Raw genomic sequence first — 23,379 nt, 5'->3', positions numbered from 1 at the left:
CTCTACTGTTGGCGCCAGGTCATCAAGGCGGTCGCCTGGCTGTGTAGTCACTGGTTGTTTGATGGCTTGGGCGCCCAGATGCTTGGGCTGTAACTGTTGGGCGTTGGGTTCCTGCGTTATTCGGTCAATGTCGCAAGGGAGATACACCTGGGATGCCGGGCACTCGTATCGATGGCTGCAAGAACGTGGGGTGTTGCAGGAGGGAGAACGTGAAGTGGATTGGGACTCGAAGCAGGTGAATGAGATGGAAGCAGGAGCGCCTTGCGCTTGCAGGGAAGGTCGTCAACAAAGGGAAAAAGGGAACAGCAGATAACGCATGTAAACATGGCTGGTGTAGGGAAGTATCTTTTTAGGCTGGCTCATGTGTTGAGCACTTGCAGTACCTCTGCATTGCGCGAGATTGAGTGAGCTGTAAAGTACCTTCCCCACTACATGTCGCTTTCGTTCTCAATGAGGTACCTATTAGCCACGCAGGGACTGGGCAGTCACTAACACGCGGCTGAATGCGACACCACAAGGAGCAGCGCAAAAGCGTAGGCAAGGTACCTACCTAACTGTATCTACCTTCGGGACCCTGGCCAACGACAGAGGCCCGCCCTTAATTAACAGCGACACCTCCCACCTAGGACTTGGCCACTCTTGGGAGCTCATTGACAGGGACAGTGGGATGACGTCCCATCTCGCGTTTCAACTGGGTTTGTGAATCTCTGATCCCCGTCCAAGCCTGACGGGTGCAACAAAATCCATCACTCGTCGTGGCAAAACAAACTGAAATAAAAGAAAAATCAGAGCACAGATTTATTCTCATCAATTCAAGAATGCTACGTGAGCGTACTGAATGTCTACCGTAACGTCAAGATCACATTAGGTCGTCCATCAATTCATATGTCCTGTGGCGAGCGGTGAGCTCCTGCAGGTTACCTACCTGGTGAGGTGCAGAGTTTAGGCGCGGACCCCACGGAAGACCCCATGGCTGTCCGATGCCGACCTTGGCAAGTGAGTACAGGGTGAGAAGCCTGCGATCCGAATCCATGTTGCATTACCAACGCCTAGCATCAGTATCGACCAACGAAAGCTGGATCAATATCGATAGCATCTATCCGTTTATCAGGTGGTCTGCAAACAAGCAGGGGGGGTCAAGGCACATGGGATCTGGATGCGCATATAAAACACTTCTTTGAAATGTCTGTTCGAGGGGCTGGTCAGGCCGCCGTTGCAGAATGAACGCCGGTCGACCAGATTATTCAACTGTCATTGCTATGGACTGCTTCAACGTCTCCCGTCTGACTCTCCACCACTACGGATCCGCCAGTTGTTGGCCGTTCAAACCAGGCTATTGTATTGGCGTCCTTGTATGCATCACTTACGCACGTTAGGCCCCTTTGTTCGGGAGCCAATAGCTTTGCCTCCTCACACAGACCGCCCTGACATACTGTTTGCTGCGCTGCAGAGCATTGCACATCCAGCGTCGGAAGTAAGGCGCATGGGTGAACGCCGAAAAGGTTGCATGATTGTGCGTTGGCCTGGCCTAGATTACAGACAACACAGAGGCACCGTCAGCCCTGACCGAGCTCGCCCCGGCATGCCTCGTCAGCCACGTTAGGCATCAGTCACTCACACACAACAACCAACCGGGCACACATGCATTGAAGGCTCGAACTTTGTGGCAATGAACAACTTTACCATCTGACGATTCCAAACACCGTCATTCTCTGGCAACGAATCTGGAAACCCTCAGCCTCGGGGGTCACTGTGGTCAAGGCAGTCCACATGCGGATTCACCGTCATTGCACGTTCCGCAAGGGCCCTGCGCTGGGCCAGTGCTATATTGACACACTACGGTTTGAAACGAAAGATCTGGATTTCGAGTCTTTTGCTGAAACAAATGCATAGCACGTGGGCAGCAACATGATATCGCCGCAGGCTCGCTACCGCATCTCCTTGCCATGCCGAGATCATATAACGCGGTGGTCAAATCCGCTGTAGCATACCCGATCTGTCTCAGCGATGGAATACCACGGTGAAAAGCTACATAGCCGTTGGTATTGATAAAAGTTGTGTCTGTGACTTTGCGCTCGTACAAAAGTTACCTCCCAGGCAATTAGTCTCTTAAACGCACAGGTAATCGGCCTAATCTCACGACTGGACGACTTGAATATTGTGCTTCTTCTGTAGAACTTGTTAAAACAAGTTCCGGGTGTCTTGAGGGGGACCATACACACCTTCCATTTCTCCAACTCATCTTGTTTCGTTTTGTACTGCTTCACAAGGTCTTCGAGGACCTTCTTCAGGCCCTCGGAATTAGTCTTGAGCGCAGGCATAACATCTTGAACCGTCTGTTCCATCAAAACACCGTTGATAAGACGGAATGCCTTGCGGTCTCCTGACAACGGCTGCAGGGTTTCAAGAACCAGCCTGCAGTATGGTTAGAGGGGCGGTGAGGGTAGGGCGGTCAAGAGTACAAGACGTGGGAGGAGCCTTGGTAGAAAGAAGACGCTCGCAGTTGCGCACAGAAGTCTTCGTGGATACAAAGGCCCGGCCGAACGAAAAGATGGACCTGAATACGAAAAAGAATTGTGGCAACGTACTTGTGTTCCTCAGCCTCCTGCTCTACATCACCGATCTTCTGTGCAATCTGCTGCAGTGTGTTCTTGTAGACAGTGTACTGATTTTGCAGTTCTAAGTCGGAACCACGTCAGTTAGACGGTCCGTCCATCAAGTTTTCGAATCACGCACCTTGCTGCTTCCTTGGATTGGCCTGTGCTGCGGTTTGAGACGACATAGTTGTGAGGGGCTTGTCGAGAACTTTCGCATTCGACCAAATTCAGTGCGGCGCAAATGACGAAGACGAAATGAATACGTCTCAGTGATGGAGCGTGTCCAGTCGTTCGAATAGATGCGAGATCTCGCTAGTAAACCTGTTGTGCCTCGATATACCCTCGACAAGGTAACTAGACTCGTGAGGATGACCCTGGAGACAGGCTTCAAGTGGTGGGCCGCTGATGAGTGTGAGGGAGAGTACTGGCGCACAGTGCTGAGGTAATGCTGCGCTGTGGTCCGTGCGCTTTGCTTCGACGCCTGAGGTCGATGCCGTCTTCCATTTTCTTCGGAGCTTCGCGACCAGCTCTGTGCTCCATGCAATCAGCTGTCGTCTTTTGATTCTGATCGAACCCTTCCGACCCCTTCTCGGCCACGCAAAAAGCAGATCTACGCAGGTGATCCCGAGATCGACTTTCGTCATGTCCGGCGGAAAGAACCCAATGGAGGAGGCCTACCAGCGTCTCCGCGCCGTAGCGCAGCAGACTCAGCGACGAGGCGGAGGTGGTATGCCTGGAGGACCTCGAGGTGTTGGTATGGGCGTTGGGGCTATGATTGCCCTAGCAGGCACTGCCTTTTTTGCTCAGAACGCGATCTTCAACGTCGATGGTGGCCAGAGAGCCATCAAATACCGGAGAATTAGCGGCGTCGGCAAGGATATCTACAACGAAGGTATAGTTAAGATCCGTGTTATCCGAGCCTCGAGTTCCTGAACTTGTGTCCCTTTACTCACCTTTGTTACACTAGGCACACATTTCATGCTTCCCTGGCTCGAAACGCCGGTTGTATATGATGTCCGCGCGAAGCCGAGGAAGCGTCGCTTCCTTGACCGGTACCAAGGATCTGCAGATGGTCAACATTACATGCCGAGTGCTGTCCCGACCGGAAATCAACGCTCTGCCGCAGATTTATCGCACTCTTGGCACGGACTATGACGAAAGGGTGCTTCCTTCAATCGTGAATGAGGTCTTGAAGAGTGTCGTCGCGCAGTTCAACGCGAGCCAGCTGATCACTCAGCGAGAGATGGTCGCCAAGCTTGTTCGCGAGACCTGTCGAGAGGGCAGCTCGATTCATATCCTTCTTGACGATGTGTCCCTTACGTTGTCCTTTCCCCGATATATCAGTACTCAGTACTGACGTGCCTGTAGCATCTCGCTTCTCGCAGAGTCACTGCGCTGTAGAGCAGCAGTGCACAGCAGAGCCCAAAGGGCTGCTTCATCGTCGACAAGGCTCGCCAGGAAAAGCAGGCTATGGTCGTCAAGGCACAGGGTGAGGCGCGGTCAGCTGAGCTGATTGGTGACGCCATCAGAAAGAACAAGGCGTACGTCGAGCTGAAGAAGATCGAGAACGCTCGTTTCATCGCCCAGCAGATGCAGGAATCTGGCGGAAAGAACAGGCTTCTGCTAGACTCTGAGGGTCTAGGTCTCAATGTCTTTGAGAATGTGGAAAAGAAGTAGAGCACATGAGGCTTCTCATCGCCACCGATTCTCTAGGATGCTAAATCTCCACTGTACTACACCAAAGCCGATCTGGCTAACCTGTACTATACTCCCATTAATGAACAGCGTTAAGGGTTGATCCTAGGATCATACGCCGAGTCCGTCTCTACTATACTTGATATTCTCACCCAAGCCCAACCTTATAGTGGGAAGGGCTACAGCATGCTGCCGCCGCTCTCAACTTCCCTCTCACGCATCTCACTCCTTGAGCCCATCGTTAGCAACTGCTTGAAGATTCTCATTTGCAGAAGGAAGTCATTAGGACTACTTCCCCCGTTGGCTAATAATGCACGGAGAACCCGGAGGAATTCAACATGACTGTGCTTTGAGAGCTAGATGTAACGCATACTGGCATGTTATTGGTGCTGCCTGATATGTTGCGACTGCGATCTCTAGTAACTGAGGTAAATAGTTAATCTTCACCCCATGCATTCAACCGATCACGGTCTGTCGGCGTTAGGTATAGGCTTGACAGGCCGTTGACGATCACGAACGCTAGCAAGCCTCCGAGCTTGGGTCGATGACCCACTCACAGGTGCTGGGGCGGGCCGGGAGAACCCCGCCCCCACCAGAAGGCAGCGACCTTCTAGCAAGTCTGGTGGATGGTAGAGCTCCTTCTACATAACTACCTATTTAGCTTGCCTTCGGATACCTTGATACCTAGCAGGTACTTCACCGATCATCGACTCAGAGAATAGTTGCGTAAGACATCTACCTCTCTGCGTCCGTTCTACCGACTTTTTCGACCGTAGGCTGCAACCAAGATGCTCATCAAGTACGAAAGACTCCCCGACTCAACCCTCTATTCAGCCCCTTGATTGACGGCTGCGACACAGGGTCCGAACGCTCACGGGCAAGGAGATTGAGCTGGACATTGAAAATGAATACAAGGTTTGTTTTTGGTCCCTGAATCAGTAGCACCACTGTCCGCTGACTTTACTTGCGCAGGTCTCGCAGATCAAGGAGAAGGTAGAGGAGAAGGAGGGAATACCGCCGGTTCAACAGCGCCTCATCTTCGGTGGCAAGCAGATGTAGGTCCTAATCAGCTTCTCGAACACCCATATTTCAAGAAATTTGAACATCTGACCGAGTGCAGGGTTGACGACAAGTCAGCATCCGAATACGGTCTCGAGGCTGGTGCGACCCTTCATCTTGTTCTGGCACTCCGCGGCGGAGCTGCCATGGGCGGAAAATAATGCATTCGGTCGGATGGTCTTGAAGGTCCTGGGAAACATAACCCACAAACAAACATCATGCCACTGGTAGTCCATTTAGAGGTGATCCTGCGTGCAACAGACCGCTACGCACACATAAATAAGGCCGGCGTCATCGGGCTCGGTGTCATGGGTATTTACGCGGAGTCAAGAAAGTCTCAACTGTCTTGGACTGCAGGGGCTGCATATGGGTAATCATGACCATGCCAATCGTTCTGCTGCACCACTTGACGACCGAGGAAGCTGGTCAAAGAGTAGTTGCTCGAGTGCTCCGAAATCCAGCGTCACTAGTGAAATGATGTCTCATTTGTTGGCGCAGACTGCAGAAATAGAAACAATCGCATTTAGCCACCCTAGATCCAGGTATCTTCCATCTTAACGCCATGCTCCCAACCCTATTCTATACAGAGACACCTTAGCCCAGATACTGCCTGGATGTCGTAACCAATCTGAAGAATCCAATGAGGAATGCACATTCGCATTATCGACGCTTCTTAGGCATAAATATATCGACTGCCTTTCGCTTCTTGGTTGCTGTAGAGATATACTGCTGGTTATTAGGGGTCGGAGACGTTGCCTTCGAGCGTGACTGCGGCGGTGATTTCCGAGACTCACTCACCGGCAGAGAATCATCTCTGCCTAGGCTCTGTGCCGGGGTATTCCGAGCTGGGCCTGGGCGCGTCGGCTTCGCCTGTGCGCCTGTCGAGTCACTATGGCGCGTGTTGCGGGATGATGCCGACTTCGATTGATCTTCTGCGAATGTTGTTGTTTTGGCCTTAGACTTGGGCGCATTCGAGAGAAGCCCTGGGCGCTTTGCTGGTTGTGAAGAGGCGCTTGAGGACGTTATATGTGGAGTATTGTAACTTCGGCCGGCCACATCAGGTCTCACTCGTTTGTCTTGACGGGGCTGTTCGTCGTCCTGTTCGTCTTCGCTCCAAAGTTCGTTATCTGATGAGTCCGAGATAAAATTGGCCTTTGGGTTGGGCCTGCTGGATTCCCGAATGTCGGCCGCGTTCTGCTGAAGTGAAGAACGGGCTCTGAATGCTGGCTGAGCGGCGATTCGACGAGCGTTGACCATCCCGACAGGTGCTCTTATGACTGTGCCTGTCGGAGCCCTGCTCACTGGTCTGGCTAAAACGCCCCCAAGCTTGAGGTGATGTTCTGCAGCCTGTCGACGAGCCTTACGTAGCACGCCGGCGCCAGTGTTCATCTTGGTGCGAGTACCACCGCCAAAACGGAGGGTGCTTGGTGCATCTCTCCCGCCAGGACGCGCACTTGTCCCAAAGGTCCGGCCGGTCTTTGGAGGTCGCGGCAGAAATTTTGGGTCGTCAACAAGCCTGCTGACACGAGATTCCTTCTTGTCTTGGAGACCCTGGAATTGGCGGCGCAATTGTTCCTCAGCCTCTTGCCGGGAAAGTTGACGTTCCATCGTGTATTTCTCGTAAATTTTGTACCACTTGGTTGGGTTTTTGGGGAAGTAATTTTTGTCCCGACTTTCAACTGGAAATTCCTTTGCTATCAGGCGCTGCCAGGCTTCAGTAGTGGCAACCTGTGGGGAGTTGATCTCGATCGTGCGTAATTGAGCAGGATCCCATATCCTCGAAAGCAAATCGCGAACATAATGCGGAGGTAGCAGAAAGTCGCCATCGCCGAAGCTTGTCAGCTGGCTTATATGCTTCTGACAAGCTTCGAGGCATAGCTCGGCTAATGACTTGGGAGGCGGCATAGTGTCTGGGTAGACCTATGTATCTCCCACCTTGATGGTTTTCGAGTGCGTATATTTGTGCACTCCTCGGAAGGTTGACGATTCTGAGAATCAGCACAGAGGTGAATACGAATTGAGCACTTCGCGAATGCAGGTCGGTACAGGCACTGTCAGGGTAGTGACGATAACGTTAGCGAACAGAGCCGAGAAAACAGAAGAAGGCGTGGAGATCACGGGTTCAAGGACAGCACAGATTACTCACTTTGCTGCATGGATAGCTGCACTAGCTTGAAGTATTACGTTGAAATGAGTTGTAATCGTGAATGATTAAGCTTCTAGTGATATGTATTGGAAGCTGGAATGGAATCGGAAGACCAAGATCGAGAGGTGGTATGAGGATAATACGGCATCAATCTGAAGCCATCAGGTTTGACGATTCTTCATGTTGTGGCGCTTGGAGAGTCGCCTCGTGAAGCCAATTGTAGTCTTGCCGGCGTTTGCTTGTAGGTCAATGGTTCTGGCCGCTGCTCCAGGAATACCTATATCATGAGGCCGAGCCTGTTATCTTATCTTAGTGTGCTCGTCGGAGGGGTGGGGACTGTTTGTGCATATATGGGTCCGTTGTTCTTCTTTAAGCCAATCATCGCGTAGTGTACCTACAACAGCTCGAAGACCATGTCTATGTGTAATGCACCTCACAAAGAAGCTCCTCAAGGCCGTGATCTCTTTGAACTTCAATCCTTTGTACACCCGCCAGGACCCGAGAACAGTCGGTAAGCACAGATACCTGAATTTGCTCTCTACTGTGAGGAATCAGAACGTCCCTCAAATACTTTCCCCGAAAGCTCTGCGCGATCCCATACTCGCCGCCTTTTGCACCTTCGACAACGCTCCAACACAACGATCATGGCCGACCCCACGCCGGTTAAAAGCGAACCGTACATCAAGCCAGACCCTGATGCCGTGGCATCCCCGTCTGCAACACCACTTGACGATGACGACCTCTATGAAGATGCCGGCGATCTAGAGTTCTATGATGCAAGCGGTGCTTCTGGCACGTTCAACCAGGCCTACCTAGCCAAAGTTCCTAAAGAGATATGGGACGCGTGGAGTAATCTTCCTGAGGACGCGGAGATCGAGGTTGGCACTATGAGACAATGGGACGTCATCCGACCAGATGGAGGAGTTGATGTTAGCTTGTGCTTCCATTTTCGTTCGTTGCCACTGCTGACCCTCCATAGCATCGCTTCAGGATGCTCCTGAATTCTGAATTGGCAGGGCACCAGCTCATGCCCAGGGAGTACGACTTGGAGATGGGACCAGAGCTCACACGGGGAACCTTTGTTTTCTCCGAGGAGGACCTCCCCGGCTTCAAAGCGAAGTCAAAAGCGAGAAACGACGCGGCGAACAACGGAATACCAGCACATCTGCTACGACCAAAAGTTGACAGGCCTGCACGGAAGCCCTTTGACAGAAAGGCTCGCTATCAGCCTTTCTATCGGAAGGCCATACCAAGTGAGTCTTACCTGTTTCGTTCCTTCTTTTGGGCAACGGACATATCTAATGTGTTAAAGAAAAAACAAAGATCAGGGCCCGTATCCAGTACGAAATGGGCTGCAAACCAGTAGATAACGAAGAGAGCAGGGCAATTCTGCAACTCAAACAGATGGAGGCACACAAGCCAAAGCATACACTGAAGATCGTGGATCATTATCAGATCAGCGGGGTGATTCAGCAGGGCTCAGCCGCTGCCCAGGCTAAATTCGGCTCTTTCGTTGTGAGTCATCTAGCATTCATGAATCGGGAGGCCCAGCTGACCAAAGCAGAAAACTACGAATCCGGTCAAGACGAGCAAACAGAAGAAGCCAGCCAACAAAGCAACTCGTATGGACGAGACAGAATTGCGAGAGGCTCTTCTCGATGCTTTTACCAACAGATTCCAGTACTGGAAAATGTCTGTTCTTAAGGCAACTTTCAACCAGCCAGAAGCGTATCTTCGTCAAGAACTAGAGAAAATCGCAGTCATGAATAGGTCAGGGCCTCATTCCAATGAGTGGGAAATCAAACCCGAGTTCAAACTCATTCAAAACCAAGCACTGGACCAAAGTGCGCCGGACGCAGTGGCAGACGACGATGACGATATGGACATGGAGGACGTGGTGCTTACGTGATAGGAGGTGATGATTCCTCTCAGTATGCTCTTGACTGCGGCACCAGGGGTAGTAAAGGGTATTTAATAGACAGGAATGAGGCCTTGGGAGGCATGACACGTCCTGTAATGAATTCGGATACTCGCGAGACCTTTCCAATCCAGTCATTTTATCTCGCAACTGCATGCTCGCCTTCTTATCACAAAGCGATCTTAGCATTGGTGAATGTGTCTTGTGTAGCTTTTTCGTACACAACCTAGCACTGTTTGTTTTCCTAAAGGGGCCCAACAACAAAACCCATGATAAATCGTGACGCGCCCTGCACCATGTCAGTAATCTGGGTTGCTTCGCCATTGGATTTTCAGGCAACATCTACTAAGTGTAGTGTAGGTTTTTTTTTGAAAGTTCTCAGGCATGTGGACGAGAGTAAAACTTATCGCATGGAAGGCTATAAGAGACCTCGGAGACTTCTACGTTTTGTCTAGATGGTCGTACATATGGTGAACATCTTAGTAGAAGTTACCATCGTTTATAGACCAACCAGTCCTGCTGGGGTCAATTCAGTACCTTATGTGCTTGTTGTCGTTGCTGGTACTTGAGGCTACACGCCACTCCCTCGATGAGGCCCAGGCACCGCCTCTGGCTGCAACACACTTGTCTACGTCGGCCTTCATGGAATCCAAGAGTTGCCTCGCTCGAAGTTTGGTGCTGTCAAGCATGGCGCACTTGAAACACTTCTGTGGAACCCTCAAGCGGCGGAAGGCATGATAGTCTTCCTGAGTGCACTCAGGTTCGCCACTGCCAGCGAGATACTCGCGTTGCTGTCTGCACGTGGCCACTTTGCGCCCTACATCGGAATGCAAGCACCCATACACTGTACCTTGGTAGTAGCACATTATTCCGGGATGAGGCAGCTAGCGAGGGCAGATGTTGAGTATTTGTGTTAAAGGATGGCTAATGTGGCTTGTATGTTTCGTTCATGGCTGTACGGGCATAATCGTTGCGTTCGGGGTAGGAGATTAAGAGAGCCTGGGTTCAATGGCTCATCAAAGACTTTAATGCTATGCTGGAAGCTAGGTCACTACACACAAAGGATTGACATAGCCACTGTTATTATTTGAGTTACTAGTAAATATCCAGGCACAGCCGCTCTAAATGGCGCAATCAACCGAGGTGCCTTTATCCGGTGGTCATGAAACAACGCACTGAAGGACTGCTGACAAGTTGGGCATCCATGTGTGCATCCAAAGAAGCTGATGTCACACAAGCTGAAAGAGTCCCGCTGACATGATCTCTCGATAGTCTGAAGCCCAAACCAAATTTGCGGACGTGTCAATGCATGTTATCGGTTGTACTGTGACACCTGTCCGTTTGAGAGTCTTGATCAAGCTTGAGTCGGGCCCGCCAGACATTATGATCCCTTTGACAGCGATCAAGCATTCGATATCCGATACGGAATCTCCGAAGTAGACGATGTTATCAATGTCCAAATTCTGCTCCGCGACTAGTGCCTTTAGAGCGTGTGCTTTATCCAAGCAAGTCGCCAGCACCGTCTCTTCGCTTGGCGGGCCCAGGATACCAGGTCCTACAATTATGCCATCGGAGCGTATCTCGTTTGATATGATTTTGTCGATAGGGAATCCAGAGAGGACACCACGAATGAAAGAGGAGGACCAGTTGATGGAGATGACATAAATGCGCCACTTCTGAAGGGCTGCACATGTCATAAATTCTGAAAATCCATCATGCAAACGCACTGTTCCATCCCTGAGTGCCTCATGCCCAGCCATGGAAAAGTCCGCTTTGTTCATGCCGCGAAAGATTTCTGAATCTCCAACTCGGCCAAAAGAAGCACTTTCAATATCTCGAAATCCTCGCAGAAAATTCAGTTCCTCACTCAGGCTGGTCCGATCAACAGCAGCGGGAACGTAGGTTGAGGTGTAGTCTTGGAAATCCCGACCATAAGCTTCTACAACAGAATCCCACGGCTGCTTCACGCTGTGGTGATGTCGTCGCTGGAAAATCTGTCCGATAGAAGCTAAGACGGAAATGGTATCCTGCTTCGTAATGGTGCCATCGAAGTCAAGGACCAGAGCGTTAATCTGGCTATTGTCGATAGGCATGGTGTTCAGGCGTCGCAGTAGTCGTTGCATGCCGTGTGTCTCGGGATTAACGTCAGAAACTAACCTCTCACCCTCGTAGACAACAATACCTGTGAAGACAAACTGGGTAAGCAGTTTGGGTTCAAGGGATGCCGAGCCAACATGCGCTAAAAACAAAACTGCGGCGACATTGACATCATGCAGGGGGGTTATCAGCGCACTACCATCCACCTTACATAAGGCGTCGGAATTGCTGAAAGGTACTTTCACAATGCACATGGACGTGGTTCGTGTCCTGTAACAAGACACGAGAAAGCATACGTCTAACTAGGTATCAGACTGGTGTCCAAATCGGGACTGATTTCTTTTCTCAAGAACAGTGAAGTTTCAGGCGCTTGGCTTGAGAAACAGAGTATCGGGCAAGTGCGTTGGGCCCAGTTCAGGGGATGCCAGACAAGAAGGGAGGCGGGGGCGGGCGACGATGGGAGGAATGGAATACTGGGGTTTATTACCCGCCAGTGGAGGTAATGGGAGGGGCCAAGTGGATGTTGGAGGGACCTGCATTGCGCTAACCCTCTTTCACAGACGCTGGCCCCTGGCTGCTGGCTCCGGCCTCCTCTTGGCACCCTCTCGACCCTCCACTTCTCAACCCTCCAATAGCCCCCCTCTCCTCCTCAAGACAACGACGTCCTGAAGCACTCCTGGACCTGGATTGCTGCAGGCCGGCTCTGGCTCACGAAATTCACTGCACGATTCATCAGTGCAAACACGAAGACCGAAACCAACGAATTGTCCAGTGAATCAGTCCAGGGACAGAGAACAACCGAACTCCTTGAGCACCGCCCAGTGACGCTCTACTCGACCAGCTCCCTCCTCGCGGACCTGGAACGGCCACGATACACCAGCAAACAACGCCGCTCTGCGAGTCAAGCAAGGCCAGCTTCAGGGTCTCCCAAGGAATGCCTGGTGCTGAGTGCTGATGCAGTCTAGCTTTGCCCGAGACCCAGGCATAGGACAAGCATAACACAAGCACACGAATAGATCCGAATTACTAACTCTGCCTCCTCATCATTTCCGAACTTGGGCCAGACTACAGGCAAACGCCAAATACACGATTCTCCGCTCCAGTGAACACTCAGGTGCAGCAAGTCACATCTTCACTCTCCCTACCGAAATACCCTTCACCACATCTGCAGACCCTCGAACGCTGGCCATACGTTCATGTCTTCCTACAGCCGTCGAGTCCGTCACCACCTCCGCAACAGTCGACATGGAGCCTGTGCCTGAGATGGAAAGCCTGGAGCAGTTCCGGTCATCTCCAGTTCCATCACTTCGGCTCCAGAGCCCTCCTACTCTCCATTCTCTTGATACTGAACCACTGAGGAAACCCCCTACGATCCGCCGCTCCACCGATCCCAACCCCTCATCGCCAAACTCTCCCACCTGGAGCGTATCGCCAGCGATGCCTTATCGTCCTCGAACAACATCACCGCTATCAGGATTTCATCAGAGGTCGAGGTCGGCCATATCTCTTGCCCCACAAATGTCCCGCGCCCAGTCCCTACCTGGCGTAAGCGGCTCAGGGCACATCCTCTATACTCCACAGCTGCGTCCTTCGAGCCCGTCCGGGTCTCCTAGTCGTGTTCGAGTCGCTCGTAAGCCTGTCGACGAAGCTTTCCCGACCTCTCCTGTTCGCTCTTCCGTCTTGGACCACGATCGGACTTTGCCAGAACGGAGCCTATCCCCCGTTCTCGGTAGTGTTCCATCATCCTCAGCGCCTTCGATGGCCAGTGCTGCCAGCCGATATCGGCGGCCCTCCTCGCCACTCCGTTACAATGGGCATTCGACCACTACCGCTGTGCCCATGCTTCCATCCACGCCGTCATCCTCCTCTTCCTCCCCCTTAGGTCGGGCCTACGAGATCTCGCATAATAGCTACAGCACGCTCACGCCATTTCCGTCTTCGTCCGTCCCTTCTACACCCACGTCCACTCGATCGAGGAGCCCCAGCATCTCGAGCCTAGAGACAATTCCCGACTCGCCAGACGCTGAGGAAGCCGCTATGGAAGCGGAGAGGATTGCACAGCTGAAAGCTGATGCTGAAGCTGCCGAAGAAGGCTCTGACACGGCCGATGGCAAGGGGCGGAGCAGTCTTGATGTTCCAACTCGTGGTAGGACGCTTGGTTTTGGATCTCGTGACAAGAGGAAGCGCTGGAGCGTTTGTGGTGCAGAGAGGAGAGGCGATCTCGATCTGGAAACGATTTGGGAGGATTAGCCGAGGTGCGACAACAGCCCAAGCAAGACTGTGACGGCTTAAATTATGTGCGAAGACAGCATGTTGTGGTCGGTGTCAGCTTGTTTGTGTGGTTCGGTCAAGATTCTCCTTTGCATTCGGCATTAGTATGGCGCGGTTCGTGCTCGCGGCGTTTTGGGGCTTTGCTTTTGATACCCTTTCCCTACATCGTCTCTTAAGGCATTACGGGGAACAACCTTGGATTTAGCATTCACAGTCAGTTATTTAGTGTGTGTTCTGCATTCCGTTCTGTTCCCGCACGACACCGACTGAATGATTCGTTAGCACGGTTCACGGGGCGGCTTATAGAGCAATTAAGCATGACGACACATCAAATTGGATCACACCAAATGGAATAGTATTCTCTCAAGTCCTCCTCCTCGTCTTCGCTGTGCTCGCCGCAAAAGTCACGACGTTGATCCACTGGTTGCCGGTCCGAGGTCTTAGTGCCTCGTGGTTGTTCCTAACCTGTCCCTTGCAGGGCGGCTCGGCACTCAGACTTCCCTCTCCCTTCTGACCCAATATTGCACCCTCATATGCCTTACCAGAGTCAACCATCTTGCTAGAATTGATTCCTAGGTACCTCAGAATCCCTTCACATAGCCCTAGTTATCTCAACATGTCGTCATTAATCCCTTCCGATCTCGCGGCTCACCGACAAACTTTCGATATAAGAACAACTATACCTGACTTCACAATGGCTTCTCCAACTCTGTACTCCAAGCACACAAGCACCCTTTCACTAGATCATCTCTTCGAACTCTCTTCTCTTGCTCCTTTAGCCCCTTGATACAACCCCCCTTAGACTGCTTGACTCAACGGCCTTCACACAACAGTTGCCCTTCATCATGCGTTTCGCAGTCCTGCTCGGCGCAACTACAGCCCTGCTGGCAGAGGCAGGAGGTGCCCTACAATCAGCAGAACACGACAAAGGCCAGCGTCTAGACTCCTTAGATCATAATGGCCACCAGGGACGTGTCGGCAGGTGGGCTGCCGCCCTGCATTCTCGACATCTGCAAGGGCAGGCTGATCACAACTATAATGGCACCAATTCGACAGCTTTGGTAACGGAACCCACGCATGTTGTGCCGCCGTCAGGGCCAGCCTACAATGTTCCTTCGGTTCTTGAAGAGGACCCCAATGTGACTGACTGCCCGGGTCATGTCCTCGTATCCACGACCACGCTTGAAGTCACTCAATATATTACCGAAGGTGGTTCAGAATACGCCAACACGAACACCCTGGGCTACGAGAATCATGCTTCGCAGACGAAAGTCGAGAACAAGACGCAGTATCCTTATCCAGAGCACACTGCACCTACAGTCCCTCCGTATCAGCCACACAACGTCTCAACGACAACCACCACGTCACTAAAATATGACTATGCCCCCTATCCCGGAAACACCACCACCACAACTTTCTCTTCGAACAATGCCACCTATGTGCCTACGGCCACAGAAAAGACAGGCTTTGAACATGCGAGTAGTTATCCTTATCCGGCGAATAACACCCGTCCATCCTCGATGTACCACCTTGCCAACGTCTCGACCGCCACCACTGACCGCCAGTATAAAACCGGTGGTATCTACACAGAGCCTACCACTCTGGTTTCGCCACCTTATCCCGCAGCCAATGTCTCAACGACACGTCAATCGACTCATGAGTATGGAACAGGTGCTCCCCATTCGTACCCCGAAACTACGGGACACCCCATCACCTTCTATCACCCAGCCAATGTCTCCACGACCCAGTCCTACAGCTCGAAGCCCTCCACGTCTCGCACTCCTGACGAGTATGCCTCCAACGAGTACGCCCCCCAGGAGTATGCTGCCAACGAGTATGCTGCCAACGAGTATGCTGCCAACGAGTATGCTGCCAACGAGTATGCTTGAACACGATCCCCGCCCGCCTATGTAAACGCTGAACGTGCATCCCTCCCCCTCCTCATCCGCACGTATCTACAGCAACTACTCGAGTATTGTTTCTACGACAGATTCCTCTGGGGTTGTGACGACGAGCGAATCCACGATGACGAGAATGTCTTCTAGCACCGTCTTAACATCCGAAACCGAAGCCACGACAAGCCCATACAAGACACTTCCGGCCTATGGAGCGGGCTACAATGTGGCTGGCTACGAGGATACGTACGACGACGCCACGACAACCGAATCCCAGAGGTTCCCCGAATCTTCCAAAGTCACCAGCGAACCAGAGACACTGAAACCAAGCTCCGCCTACAACCTCCCATATGGCCAGTCTACCGAAGTTGTGACCCTCAGCGAATCGACTGTGCGCCTTGAGTCGTCTGGCCACGGCCACCTCAGCGAGACGCAGTCAACAGTCAACCCCTCGGATCAAGCTTATGCTAGCCAGTCCTCCGCATCAATGTCTTCCGAGTCCCACGTGGCGTCTGGATCTTTCTACGCAGCCCTACAGCGCCACCAATTATTTCTCGACCTATGCTGTAACGGAGCCGTTGCCTTCCAGCACGAGCGGCTGTGTCATCGACACATCAATTGCCCCTATCAGCGTGGCGAGCTTGACTTCGCAACCAGCAGTTGTTGAGACCCCTACCAAGACTGTTTCCGAAGGGAGTGTCCCCACCGGCAAGCCGGAGACTGGTAGCCCTGCATTGCGGTGTTCACGGCAAGCCCGTCGGCAACTACTTCCTCGCTCGCTTTGTTGAGAACTCACCGGGCGTGCCGGTCACGCTCGAGGGCTGCTACCAGTTTTGCGATGTAAGTCTTCACCGTAACTTTGATCAATGTCATGATCGATGCTAATCACCTTTGATAGAGCGTTATGGATGCCACCGACGGTTGCGAGTCTTACCGCTTCTATCCGGAGCGTGATCTCAACGTTGCCCGATGCGACCTGTACGGTAGCAGCGTTGCCTACGCTCTCGATTCCGTCGACGACTACTACCCCGACATCTGGTTCGACATTGAGTGCGGCTCCCCCAGGTCCAGCCGGTGGGCTCATCTCCCTGGTATTGAGAGGCTTGAGTCGCTCGGCCTTGAGTAGGGGCGTTTCTGGACAAGATGAGTTTGGCGCACCTGTTTTCGTACTTATGTTTCTTTGTGCACATGGTCTGGATACATACGAGGACTATCCGATATTATAATGTAATGGGTGGCTAGAGAATGGCCAACCGAGGGGAATCGCGAGAGGGAGAGAGCACGCGGATCAACTGACCAAGTTCATCATATACACAACCATAGTTTCTTTATTTAGTGGGCTTTCGAGCTTCAGCATCACAATGAGCGTGTGCCTACTTTGTCTGATGTAGGGTAAGATGTTGCAACTGCTAATCTGCTGGGCTAATCGAACGGTATCCTGCGCAGCGTGTCTCCCAAGTCCCTTTTCTTCATCTCCTCGGCGGCGGCAACGCTGCTGGGAACTTTGATGCCGCAACAGTCACCCCAGCCGATGTGCTGATGCTTGTGCTTGGGTTTCCCGTCGAGTGCCAGCTCGCCGCCTTCGGACTCATCTTCTTCGTGCCCGATGCCGAGGGCCTCCTCGGTGCTCATACCCTCCTCGGCTGGGACGAGCGAACCAAAGAGGAAGTGCTGCATCACGGGCAGCTTACGGAGCACCTCGGCGACAAACATGCGGCGCATGCCGCCCTCGATTTTCGTCCAGGACTTGGCGGCGGATATGTCGTCAAGCATGGGGCTGTGCCACCGCAATCCCTTGACCGTCTTTGTCGTGTTGACAAAGTTAACCCTGTCCGAGGTAGAGATAGTCTGAGGCGAACTCCCTCAAATGGTGAGCTGCTGGTGAATGGCGAGGGGAGTAATGAAGGGATGGTGCAGCAGTTGCGATGCGCCGAAGAGGAAAGGGAGGAACTGGTAGTCGTCAAGACCCCATACGCCATGGGAGCCTGCTGGCTCAAGGTAATAGGTCAACTGGACTCGCCGCATGACCTCCAGATATCTGCCAAAGACGATGAGTACAAGCGTCCTGAAGTCGGCGCGACTGAGGATGCGGAGCTGGTATAGGCATAGCAACCAGACTATGAAGTTCAGCTCGTGGCCAGAACCGTAATCTATACGCATCCTGTTGCCGAATGATTGTAACAGGTAAGTAGAAGCCTCCTCTCCGGCGCCGGATAAGTCGATACCGAGCTTAGTGTGCCATTCAGGCGCCTGCGCCTTGATGAGGTCGAGGAAGTCTCGGAACGCTTTGTTGCCAAATCGTGACCCGCCCTGTTCTGTGGGTGGCGACTGGTTCAAAAGGGTTTCAACACGGTCGAGAATATTCAGGATAACTTTGACAGGGGGGTTGGCATCCTCCAAGTTGACGGCGGAGGAAGGGGTGTCCACAACCGCTTCCGACAAGCCAAAGACGAAGGCAAGTATGAGCTCGTATGTCGGCGAGGCGAGGAAGATTTCATGGTCCTTTGGTGATAGGATTCTGCGAGACGGAGTCTCAAACGACAAGTTTGATAGATCAGGCGGCGACGGAAGTGCGGGCGTCTCTGGGCGAGGGAGGGGGTTTGAGGGAGCAGCACTCCGGCGACGGGGTTCGAGCTTGGGGATTGGAGTTCTCATCTGCTTATTCGCCATATCTACGGCGGGGGCTGGCTGTGAGGTAAAGTCGTCGGATGAGGCCATGGCCACGAAATGGGTTGCGCCGCGACTACGTATTCAGGGTTTTCAGATGACTGCAAAGTGGTTGAAGAGGTTGAGCAGAGGTTCCAAAGCACGATCCTCAAGATTCCCACTCCACAGCATTCTTCTGGAGTTTGCTTGCCAGTGCTTCCAGTTCAGTTGGAAGCTGCGGCTGCATTTTGTGGAGACCCTCCGACTGGACCGGTTGGTGCCTGAAGAGGGCAGGTCAGGTCACTTGCGACTAGGGAGAAACAGCTTACATTAGGTACCATGCCTACCAACTAGTACCATACTGTACTCGTTAAGCTAGCTAGGCGGCGCTGAATGAGGACCTAACGAACCTGGCGCAAAAAACGCAACCATTGAAGCTCCCACCTGCGGGACGGCAATGCAGGTCTCGGATCCGGTCTTTGTAAACCATTTGCATGACCGTGCAACCTTGCGTCGCCCTCATTGAAACACGAATTTCATCATACTTCTAGCGACACAGCAATTCAGTTCCAGCGGACGAGACGTAGGGAATATCTGTTTTCCACCTCGCAGAACATAGCTTCGCCTTTTTCGCTTTGAGCAATCATCATGGGGGCCCAGCCAGCGGAAGGCCGACTGTCACATCTCCACCGGACAGATGGCTCAGCAACATTTGCACACAATGATCATTGCATCATGGCCTCGGTCAACGGGCCCATAGAGGCTCAGAGGCGGGATGAAGACCCGTTCGAAGCGGTCATTGATGTGACGGTGCGACCAGCGGCGGGTGTTGGAGGTGAGAAGACTTTTCTCCCCCATCCACTGTTTTCGAAACGCGCACTGACTGACGTACCTCTCAGGTACACGAGAGCGTCAGCTCGAAAGCCTGTTGCAAGCGTCCCTGCAACAGCTAATCTGCACCAAGAGGTTCCCACGCAGCGTATTTCAGATAACCCTTCAGGTAACCCAGACGCCTACGGACGACTATGTCACCAGCAAGCTCAATCAAGCCCAGCAAAACCTTGTTGCTCTTCCGGCGCTGCTCCACGCCGCGCTGCTCGCCTTGATATCTGGTGCCGTACCTCTCGAGGGCGTGGCGACAGCCGTCGTCGTAGCGATCTTGCAGGCGACTGGTGAGCCAAAGATTGTCGGCGAGCCTTCTCGGCGCGAAGCATCTGAAGCCAGGTCATTACACGTCTTTGGATTCACCGCCAAGGGAGATCTGCTACTAGCGGAGAGCGAAGGCAACTTCACAGTGGGCGAGTGGGACGCAGCCGCCGCGCTTGGCCTGAAGCGATGCTGCGGACAACTGCAGGGCACGACGGAGGACAACGACGAAGGCGAGGAAGATGCGCAGGATATGGTGCGAAACCTTCGGTCGATAACAGAAACCAAGGCTGCATCAGATGGACGTTGGAGGTGAGCCTGACTGTGTAGATGGGCGTGCAGGAGGAAGAGACACCTGTTCGGACGCAACGAAGAGCGCGCGAGGATCACGGCTACGGGGAAGAATGCCAGGTCCAGACACGTTGTCGGCACTGGTTCGCGGCTGCAAGTGATTGGGGTCAAAGTGGCTACAAATGTCCCGGTTGAAGATCGTCTCGCCCTTAACCTAAATCCATCGTTGTAATGAGAGGCCTGGGAAACATGCTACTCGGCATGTCTGGACGACGTGGGGAGTGGCGCGAGGAGCTCAGCAGTCTGTTGTTTCGTGCCAGGTAGCAATGCAAAAAGTCACAGCAGAGAAATGAAATATGAGAGATTTGGAGCACGCCCCTGGCATTGAGACGGCTTGCAATGCGATAGCTGGGTGCCCTGACGGTCCATCCGCCCATCCTTGCAAGTCGGACGTTGTCATTTGAATGGCTTTCTGGTGCGCGGCAACAAGGGCAGGCGCCATGTCTGGGAGAGACGGTGGATGACAATCAGAGGCAGATGGAAGCCGCATGCGGTGGCTCAAGGGGAATACAAGCACCAAAGGCAGGCAGATACCTAGTTTAGCAAGGCAAGTTTGAATGCTCCTGTCGTCGCGCGGGTCGATGCCGCGTTTCATCTCGACTTCAGAACCCCTTGGCTGGGTCTGTGTGTGCCTGGCTGCAACACGAATCCCTTCCGTTGTTGACGCCGTTCCCTCCAGGACCCGCAGCCAAGGAACTTGACTGGAGCGGGCATACATGGACGCGTGCTGCGACGCCTCGGAGTGGTGGGCCAGATGCGACGAAGAGCAGGGCAGGCTGGCAATGACAGCTCCTGTTGCAAAGGTGAACGCCGAAAGCCCGTCGCACAGTAAGGCGGCAAGTAGTGGGATGCAATCGCCCAGCCAGACTGGAGCAATAGGATGCAACTTGTCAACAGGGATTCGGTAGCTCTGACAGCTTCACCTCATGTTTGGCCCCCTCCCGCCCCTCGCCAGTGTTCCCCGGTACTCCCTTCCCTTGCCTTCCCTCGCCCTTGTCCCTTCTAGATCCCACCGCAGGGTCTGCGCGTCTCTTGGGATGGGAAGGAGGACCGGGGGGAGGACCACAGGGGAGGGGGACAGCAAAGCCATCGAACGAATGGACGGAGGCAGGCGGCACCTGACACTGGCACTGACACTGGACCCGATCGCGCGGGAGCTGCACGCTTTGTGGGCAGAGAACAGAAACGCTGTAGAAAGTGCAGTTGGGTTTAAAACATACCTGATGCCCACGCACCGCTTAAACTATCCAGGCTGCCTAGTTGCACTCACTCATCTTTGCACCGAGTCCGAGGCATCTTCTTTTTCCCTTCATTTACAGTTTGAGAACTCTGGTAGTTCTGGCCTTTTCGTTTTTCCGCTTCCTACACCTACCCATCTTTCATTTCATCATCTGCTTGCAGGTCAGAAGACTTTTGCCGTGTCTCACCAAACCCTCGAGCGTTTTGTCTTTCTTTCACTTCTGCCTATCATCAACAACTATCCAGGTTGCTTTCACTTAGCTTGCTTGTAGTCAACAGTATCCCGCATCCCCGGGCCTTTTATTCCCTGTTACATCATTCATTCCCTCTTGATTAGTAGTGGAACGGAACCTTCGACGGCGTCGACCTACCCGACCCTCCCGGACGGACTTAACGCAACACCCACCTCGGCTCGACACGACCTCCTAAAATAACCCCAGCGGTCAGTACCACCACGCCTGCCACCATTTTCGGTCCGTCGGAGAAACCGCTGTCATGTCCGGCCTCGTCACTTCACCCACCGCCCTCCACCCCGCCCTCAGCGATAATACTAAACCCCACTCTCCGCTACGCCAGTCCCTGCTGTCCGACTCGGAGACACAGGTGCACGACCAAGAGGATACGCCGCATGCCGCCCAGCTTGCCCGTGTTCACGAAACAACTCACTCACCCCAGGGCCACCGCCGCAACGCCCCTTCTCACGAGGTCCCGCGCCAGACCATCATGAAAGCTCTGGCCTCATCTGTCTCCCGTCACAACAAACCCGAGGCCCTTTCACTCACCGGCATGCTCTCCGCTCATGACACTCACGATAGCCGCCCCGATAAGAACTGCTCCTCGCAACAGCTTGCTGACGCCCTCAACGACCTTGCCAATCAAGCCATGACGCCCACCACCGCCCTGCCGACATTGCAGTCACCATGCTTCTACCACAACCGCTTCAACGATGCCGTCGATATCGACAAGGTGCTTGAGGAGATCAAGAATGATGACTCCATGTCGCACTCTCGACTGGTTCAGACAGCCACTGGTGTCCGTGAAGTTGCCAAGCAGCTTCAGCGCCGTCCAATCAAGCGCCACGTCCGTAATGTCATGATTGTCACCAAAGCCCGCGACAACCAGCTAGTCTACCTGACCCGCGAACTCGCTTTATGGCTCCTGCGTACCCCGCGTTACGGTTCGGATATTGGTGTGAACGTCTACGTTGATGCCAAACTGCGTAATTCGAAACGATTCGACTCCCGCAGTATCACTGGCGAGAATGCCCGGTTCCAGCACATGTTGAAGTACTGGACCCCGGACCTCTGCTGGACGCAACCAGAGAAGTTTGACCTCGTCCTCACCCTCGGCGGCGACGGCACCGTACTTTTCACGTCGTGGCTGTTCCAGCGCATTGTCCCCCCCGTTCTCTCCTTCAGCCTAGGCAGCCTAGGCTTCCTGACGAACTTCGAGTTCGAGAAGTATACGCAGCACCTGGGTCGCATCATGGGAGATGAGGGCATGCGTGTTAACTTGCGTATGCGTTTCACATGTACTGTGTATCGCAGCGGCGTCAATGGGCAGGGTCCTCAGGAGGGCGAGCAATTCGAGGTCCTCAACGAGCTTGTGATCGACCGCGGCCCATCACCCTACGTCTCCAACCTCGAGCTCTATGGCGATGACGAACTCCTCACTGTCGTGCAGGCTGATGGCTGCATCTTTTCGACGCCGACTGGTTCCACTGCCTATTCCCTCTCCGCAGGCGGCTCTCTCGTGCATCCCGATATCCCCGCTATCCTGCTCACCCCCATCTGCCCTCACACCCTGTCTTTCCGCCCAATGGTTCTTTCCGACACCATGGCCCTACGGGTCTCTGTGCCCCGAAACTCCCGCGCCACAGCTTACTGTGCCTTCGACGGCAAGGGCCGTGTAGAGCTGAAGCAAGGTGACTATGTCACAATCACGGCCTCGCAGTACCCCCTGCCCACGGTCGTCCGCAGTCAGACCGAGTGGTTCGACAGCGTATCCCGCACGCTACGCTGGAACACCCGAGCCGCTACGCAAAAGGGCTTCGATTCGGGCGACGCTACGGGAACAGGCACGCCGAATGAAGAGATCAAGGATGAAGCCGAGCCCGAATGGGACATTGATACGGACTCGGCCTGTTATGCCAGCGAGGATGGCAGCATCAGCACAAGCCCGCTGAGACGACAGATGAGCCTGCTAGGCATGTGATATATACCCATTTGCGGCCAAATGGTGGCCCCTTTTTCTTTTCGAACAATTGAGTACACTGTCAGAAAGAGTTGCTCAGGCAGGGCATTACGTTAAAGGCATAGA

The 23,379-nt window shown here is 53.3% G+C and overlaps 11 protein-coding genes across 11 annotated transcripts; 7 read left to right on the top strand and 4 right to left on the bottom strand.

The window, feature by feature from the left end:
* Positions 1 to 1,842: 1,842 nt before the first annotated feature.
* Positions 1,843 to 2,973, bottom strand: VDBG_05856 (conserved hypothetical protein; the record flags this gene model as incomplete). The annotated part of the gene is made up of 4 exons (XM_003003368.1): positions 1,843 to 2,169; positions 2,223 to 2,415; positions 2,589 to 2,679; positions 2,737 to 2,973. 4 exons carry the CDS (start codon positions 2,780 to 2,782, stop codon positions 2,137 to 2,139), a joined length of 363 nt encoding a protein of 120 aa, XP_003003414.1.
* A 266-nt stretch (positions 2,974 to 3,239) lies between these two features.
* On the top strand, positions 3,240 to 4,274 carry VDBG_05855 (prohibitin-2; the record flags this gene model as incomplete). Its single annotated transcript, XM_003003367.1, has 3 exons — positions 3,240 to 3,494; positions 3,565 to 3,920; positions 4,007 to 4,274. The coding sequence occupies 3 exons, from the start codon at positions 3,240 to 3,242 to the stop codon at positions 4,272 to 4,274; spliced, it is 879 nt and encodes a 292-aa protein (XP_003003413.1).
* A 633-nt stretch (positions 4,275 to 4,907) lies between these two features.
* On the top strand, positions 4,908 to 5,744 carry VDBG_05854 (ubiquitin; the record flags this gene model as incomplete). Its single annotated transcript, XM_003003366.1, has 4 exons — positions 4,908 to 5,091; positions 5,153 to 5,207; positions 5,265 to 5,347; positions 5,413 to 5,744. 4 exons carry the CDS (start codon positions 5,081 to 5,083, stop codon positions 5,510 to 5,512), a joined length of 249 nt encoding a protein of 82 aa, XP_003003412.1.
* Positions 5,745 to 5,852: 108 nt separating this feature from the next.
* On the bottom strand, positions 5,853 to 7,733 carry VDBG_05853 (conserved hypothetical protein; the record flags this gene model as incomplete). Its single annotated transcript, XM_003003365.1, has 2 exons — positions 5,853 to 7,402; positions 7,498 to 7,733. The coding sequence occupies one exon, from the start codon at positions 7,254 to 7,256 to the stop codon at positions 6,012 to 6,014; it is 1,245 nt and encodes a 414-aa protein (XP_003003411.1).
* A 140-nt stretch (positions 7,734 to 7,873) lies between these two features.
* On the top strand, positions 7,874 to 9,543 carry VDBG_05852 (transcription initiation factor iif; the record flags this gene model as incomplete). The annotated part of the gene is made up of 4 exons (XM_003003364.1): positions 7,874 to 8,426; positions 8,477 to 8,750; positions 8,810 to 9,012; positions 9,062 to 9,543. 4 exons carry the CDS (start codon positions 8,142 to 8,144, stop codon positions 9,404 to 9,406), a joined length of 1,107 nt encoding a protein of 368 aa, XP_003003410.1.
* A 402-nt stretch (positions 9,544 to 9,945) lies between these two features.
* On the bottom strand, positions 9,946 to 11,548 carry VDBG_05851 (conserved hypothetical protein; the record flags this gene model as incomplete). The annotated part of the gene is made up of 2 exons (XM_003003363.1): positions 9,946 to 10,259; positions 10,749 to 11,548. The coding sequence occupies 2 exons, from the start codon at positions 11,506 to 11,508 to the stop codon at positions 9,946 to 9,948; spliced, it is 1,074 nt and encodes a 357-aa protein (XP_003003409.1).
* Positions 11,549 to 12,757: 1,209 nt separating this feature from the next.
* Positions 12,758 to 13,762, top strand: VDBG_05850 (conserved hypothetical protein; the record flags this gene model as incomplete). Its single annotated transcript, XM_003003362.1, has 1 exon — positions 12,758 to 13,762. One exon carries the CDS (start codon positions 12,758 to 12,760, stop codon positions 13,760 to 13,762), a length of 1,005 nt encoding a protein of 334 aa, XP_003003408.1.
* An 866-nt stretch (positions 13,763 to 14,628) lies between these two features.
* On the top strand, positions 14,629 to 16,804 carry VDBG_05849 (conserved hypothetical protein; the record flags this gene model as incomplete). Its single annotated transcript, XM_003003361.1, has 3 exons — positions 14,629 to 15,647; positions 15,745 to 16,255; positions 16,577 to 16,804. 3 exons carry the CDS (start codon positions 14,629 to 14,631, stop codon positions 16,802 to 16,804), a joined length of 1,758 nt encoding a protein of 585 aa, XP_003003407.1.
* A 296-nt stretch (positions 16,805 to 17,100) lies between these two features.
* VDBG_05848 (serine/threonine-protein phosphatase 2A activator 2) lies at positions 17,101 to 18,396 on the bottom strand (the record flags this gene model as incomplete). The annotated part of the gene is made up of 2 exons (XM_003003360.1): positions 17,101 to 17,506; positions 17,630 to 18,396. 2 exons carry the CDS (start codon positions 18,394 to 18,396, stop codon positions 17,101 to 17,103), a joined length of 1,173 nt encoding a protein of 390 aa, XP_003003406.1.
* Positions 18,397 to 18,972: 576 nt separating this feature from the next.
* On the top strand, positions 18,973 to 19,786 carry VDBG_05847 (conserved hypothetical protein; the record flags this gene model as incomplete). The annotated part of the gene is made up of 2 exons (XM_003003359.1): positions 18,973 to 19,159; positions 19,224 to 19,786. 2 exons carry the CDS (start codon positions 18,973 to 18,975, stop codon positions 19,784 to 19,786), a joined length of 750 nt encoding a protein of 249 aa, XP_003003405.1.
* Positions 19,787 to 21,109: 1,323 nt separating this feature from the next.
* On the top strand, positions 21,110 to 23,274 carry VDBG_05846 (NAD(H) kinase; the record flags this gene model as incomplete). Its single annotated transcript, XM_003003358.1, has 1 exon — positions 21,110 to 23,274. The coding sequence occupies one exon, from the start codon at positions 21,556 to 21,558 to the stop codon at positions 23,272 to 23,274; it is 1,719 nt and encodes a 572-aa protein (XP_003003404.1).
* Positions 23,275 to 23,379: the final 105 nt, after the last annotated feature.

This window comes from Verticillium alfalfae, genomic scaffold, assembly GCF_000150825.1.
Source record: "Verticillium alfalfae VaMs.102 supercont1.7 genomic scaffold, whole genome shotgun sequence".
Taxonomy (NCBI): domain Eukaryota; kingdom Fungi; phylum Ascomycota; class Sordariomycetes; order Glomerellales; family Plectosphaerellaceae; genus Verticillium; species Verticillium alfalfae.
Note: the sequence above shows the minus strand (reverse complement) of the source record. Positions and strands in the feature narration are given on the sequence as shown.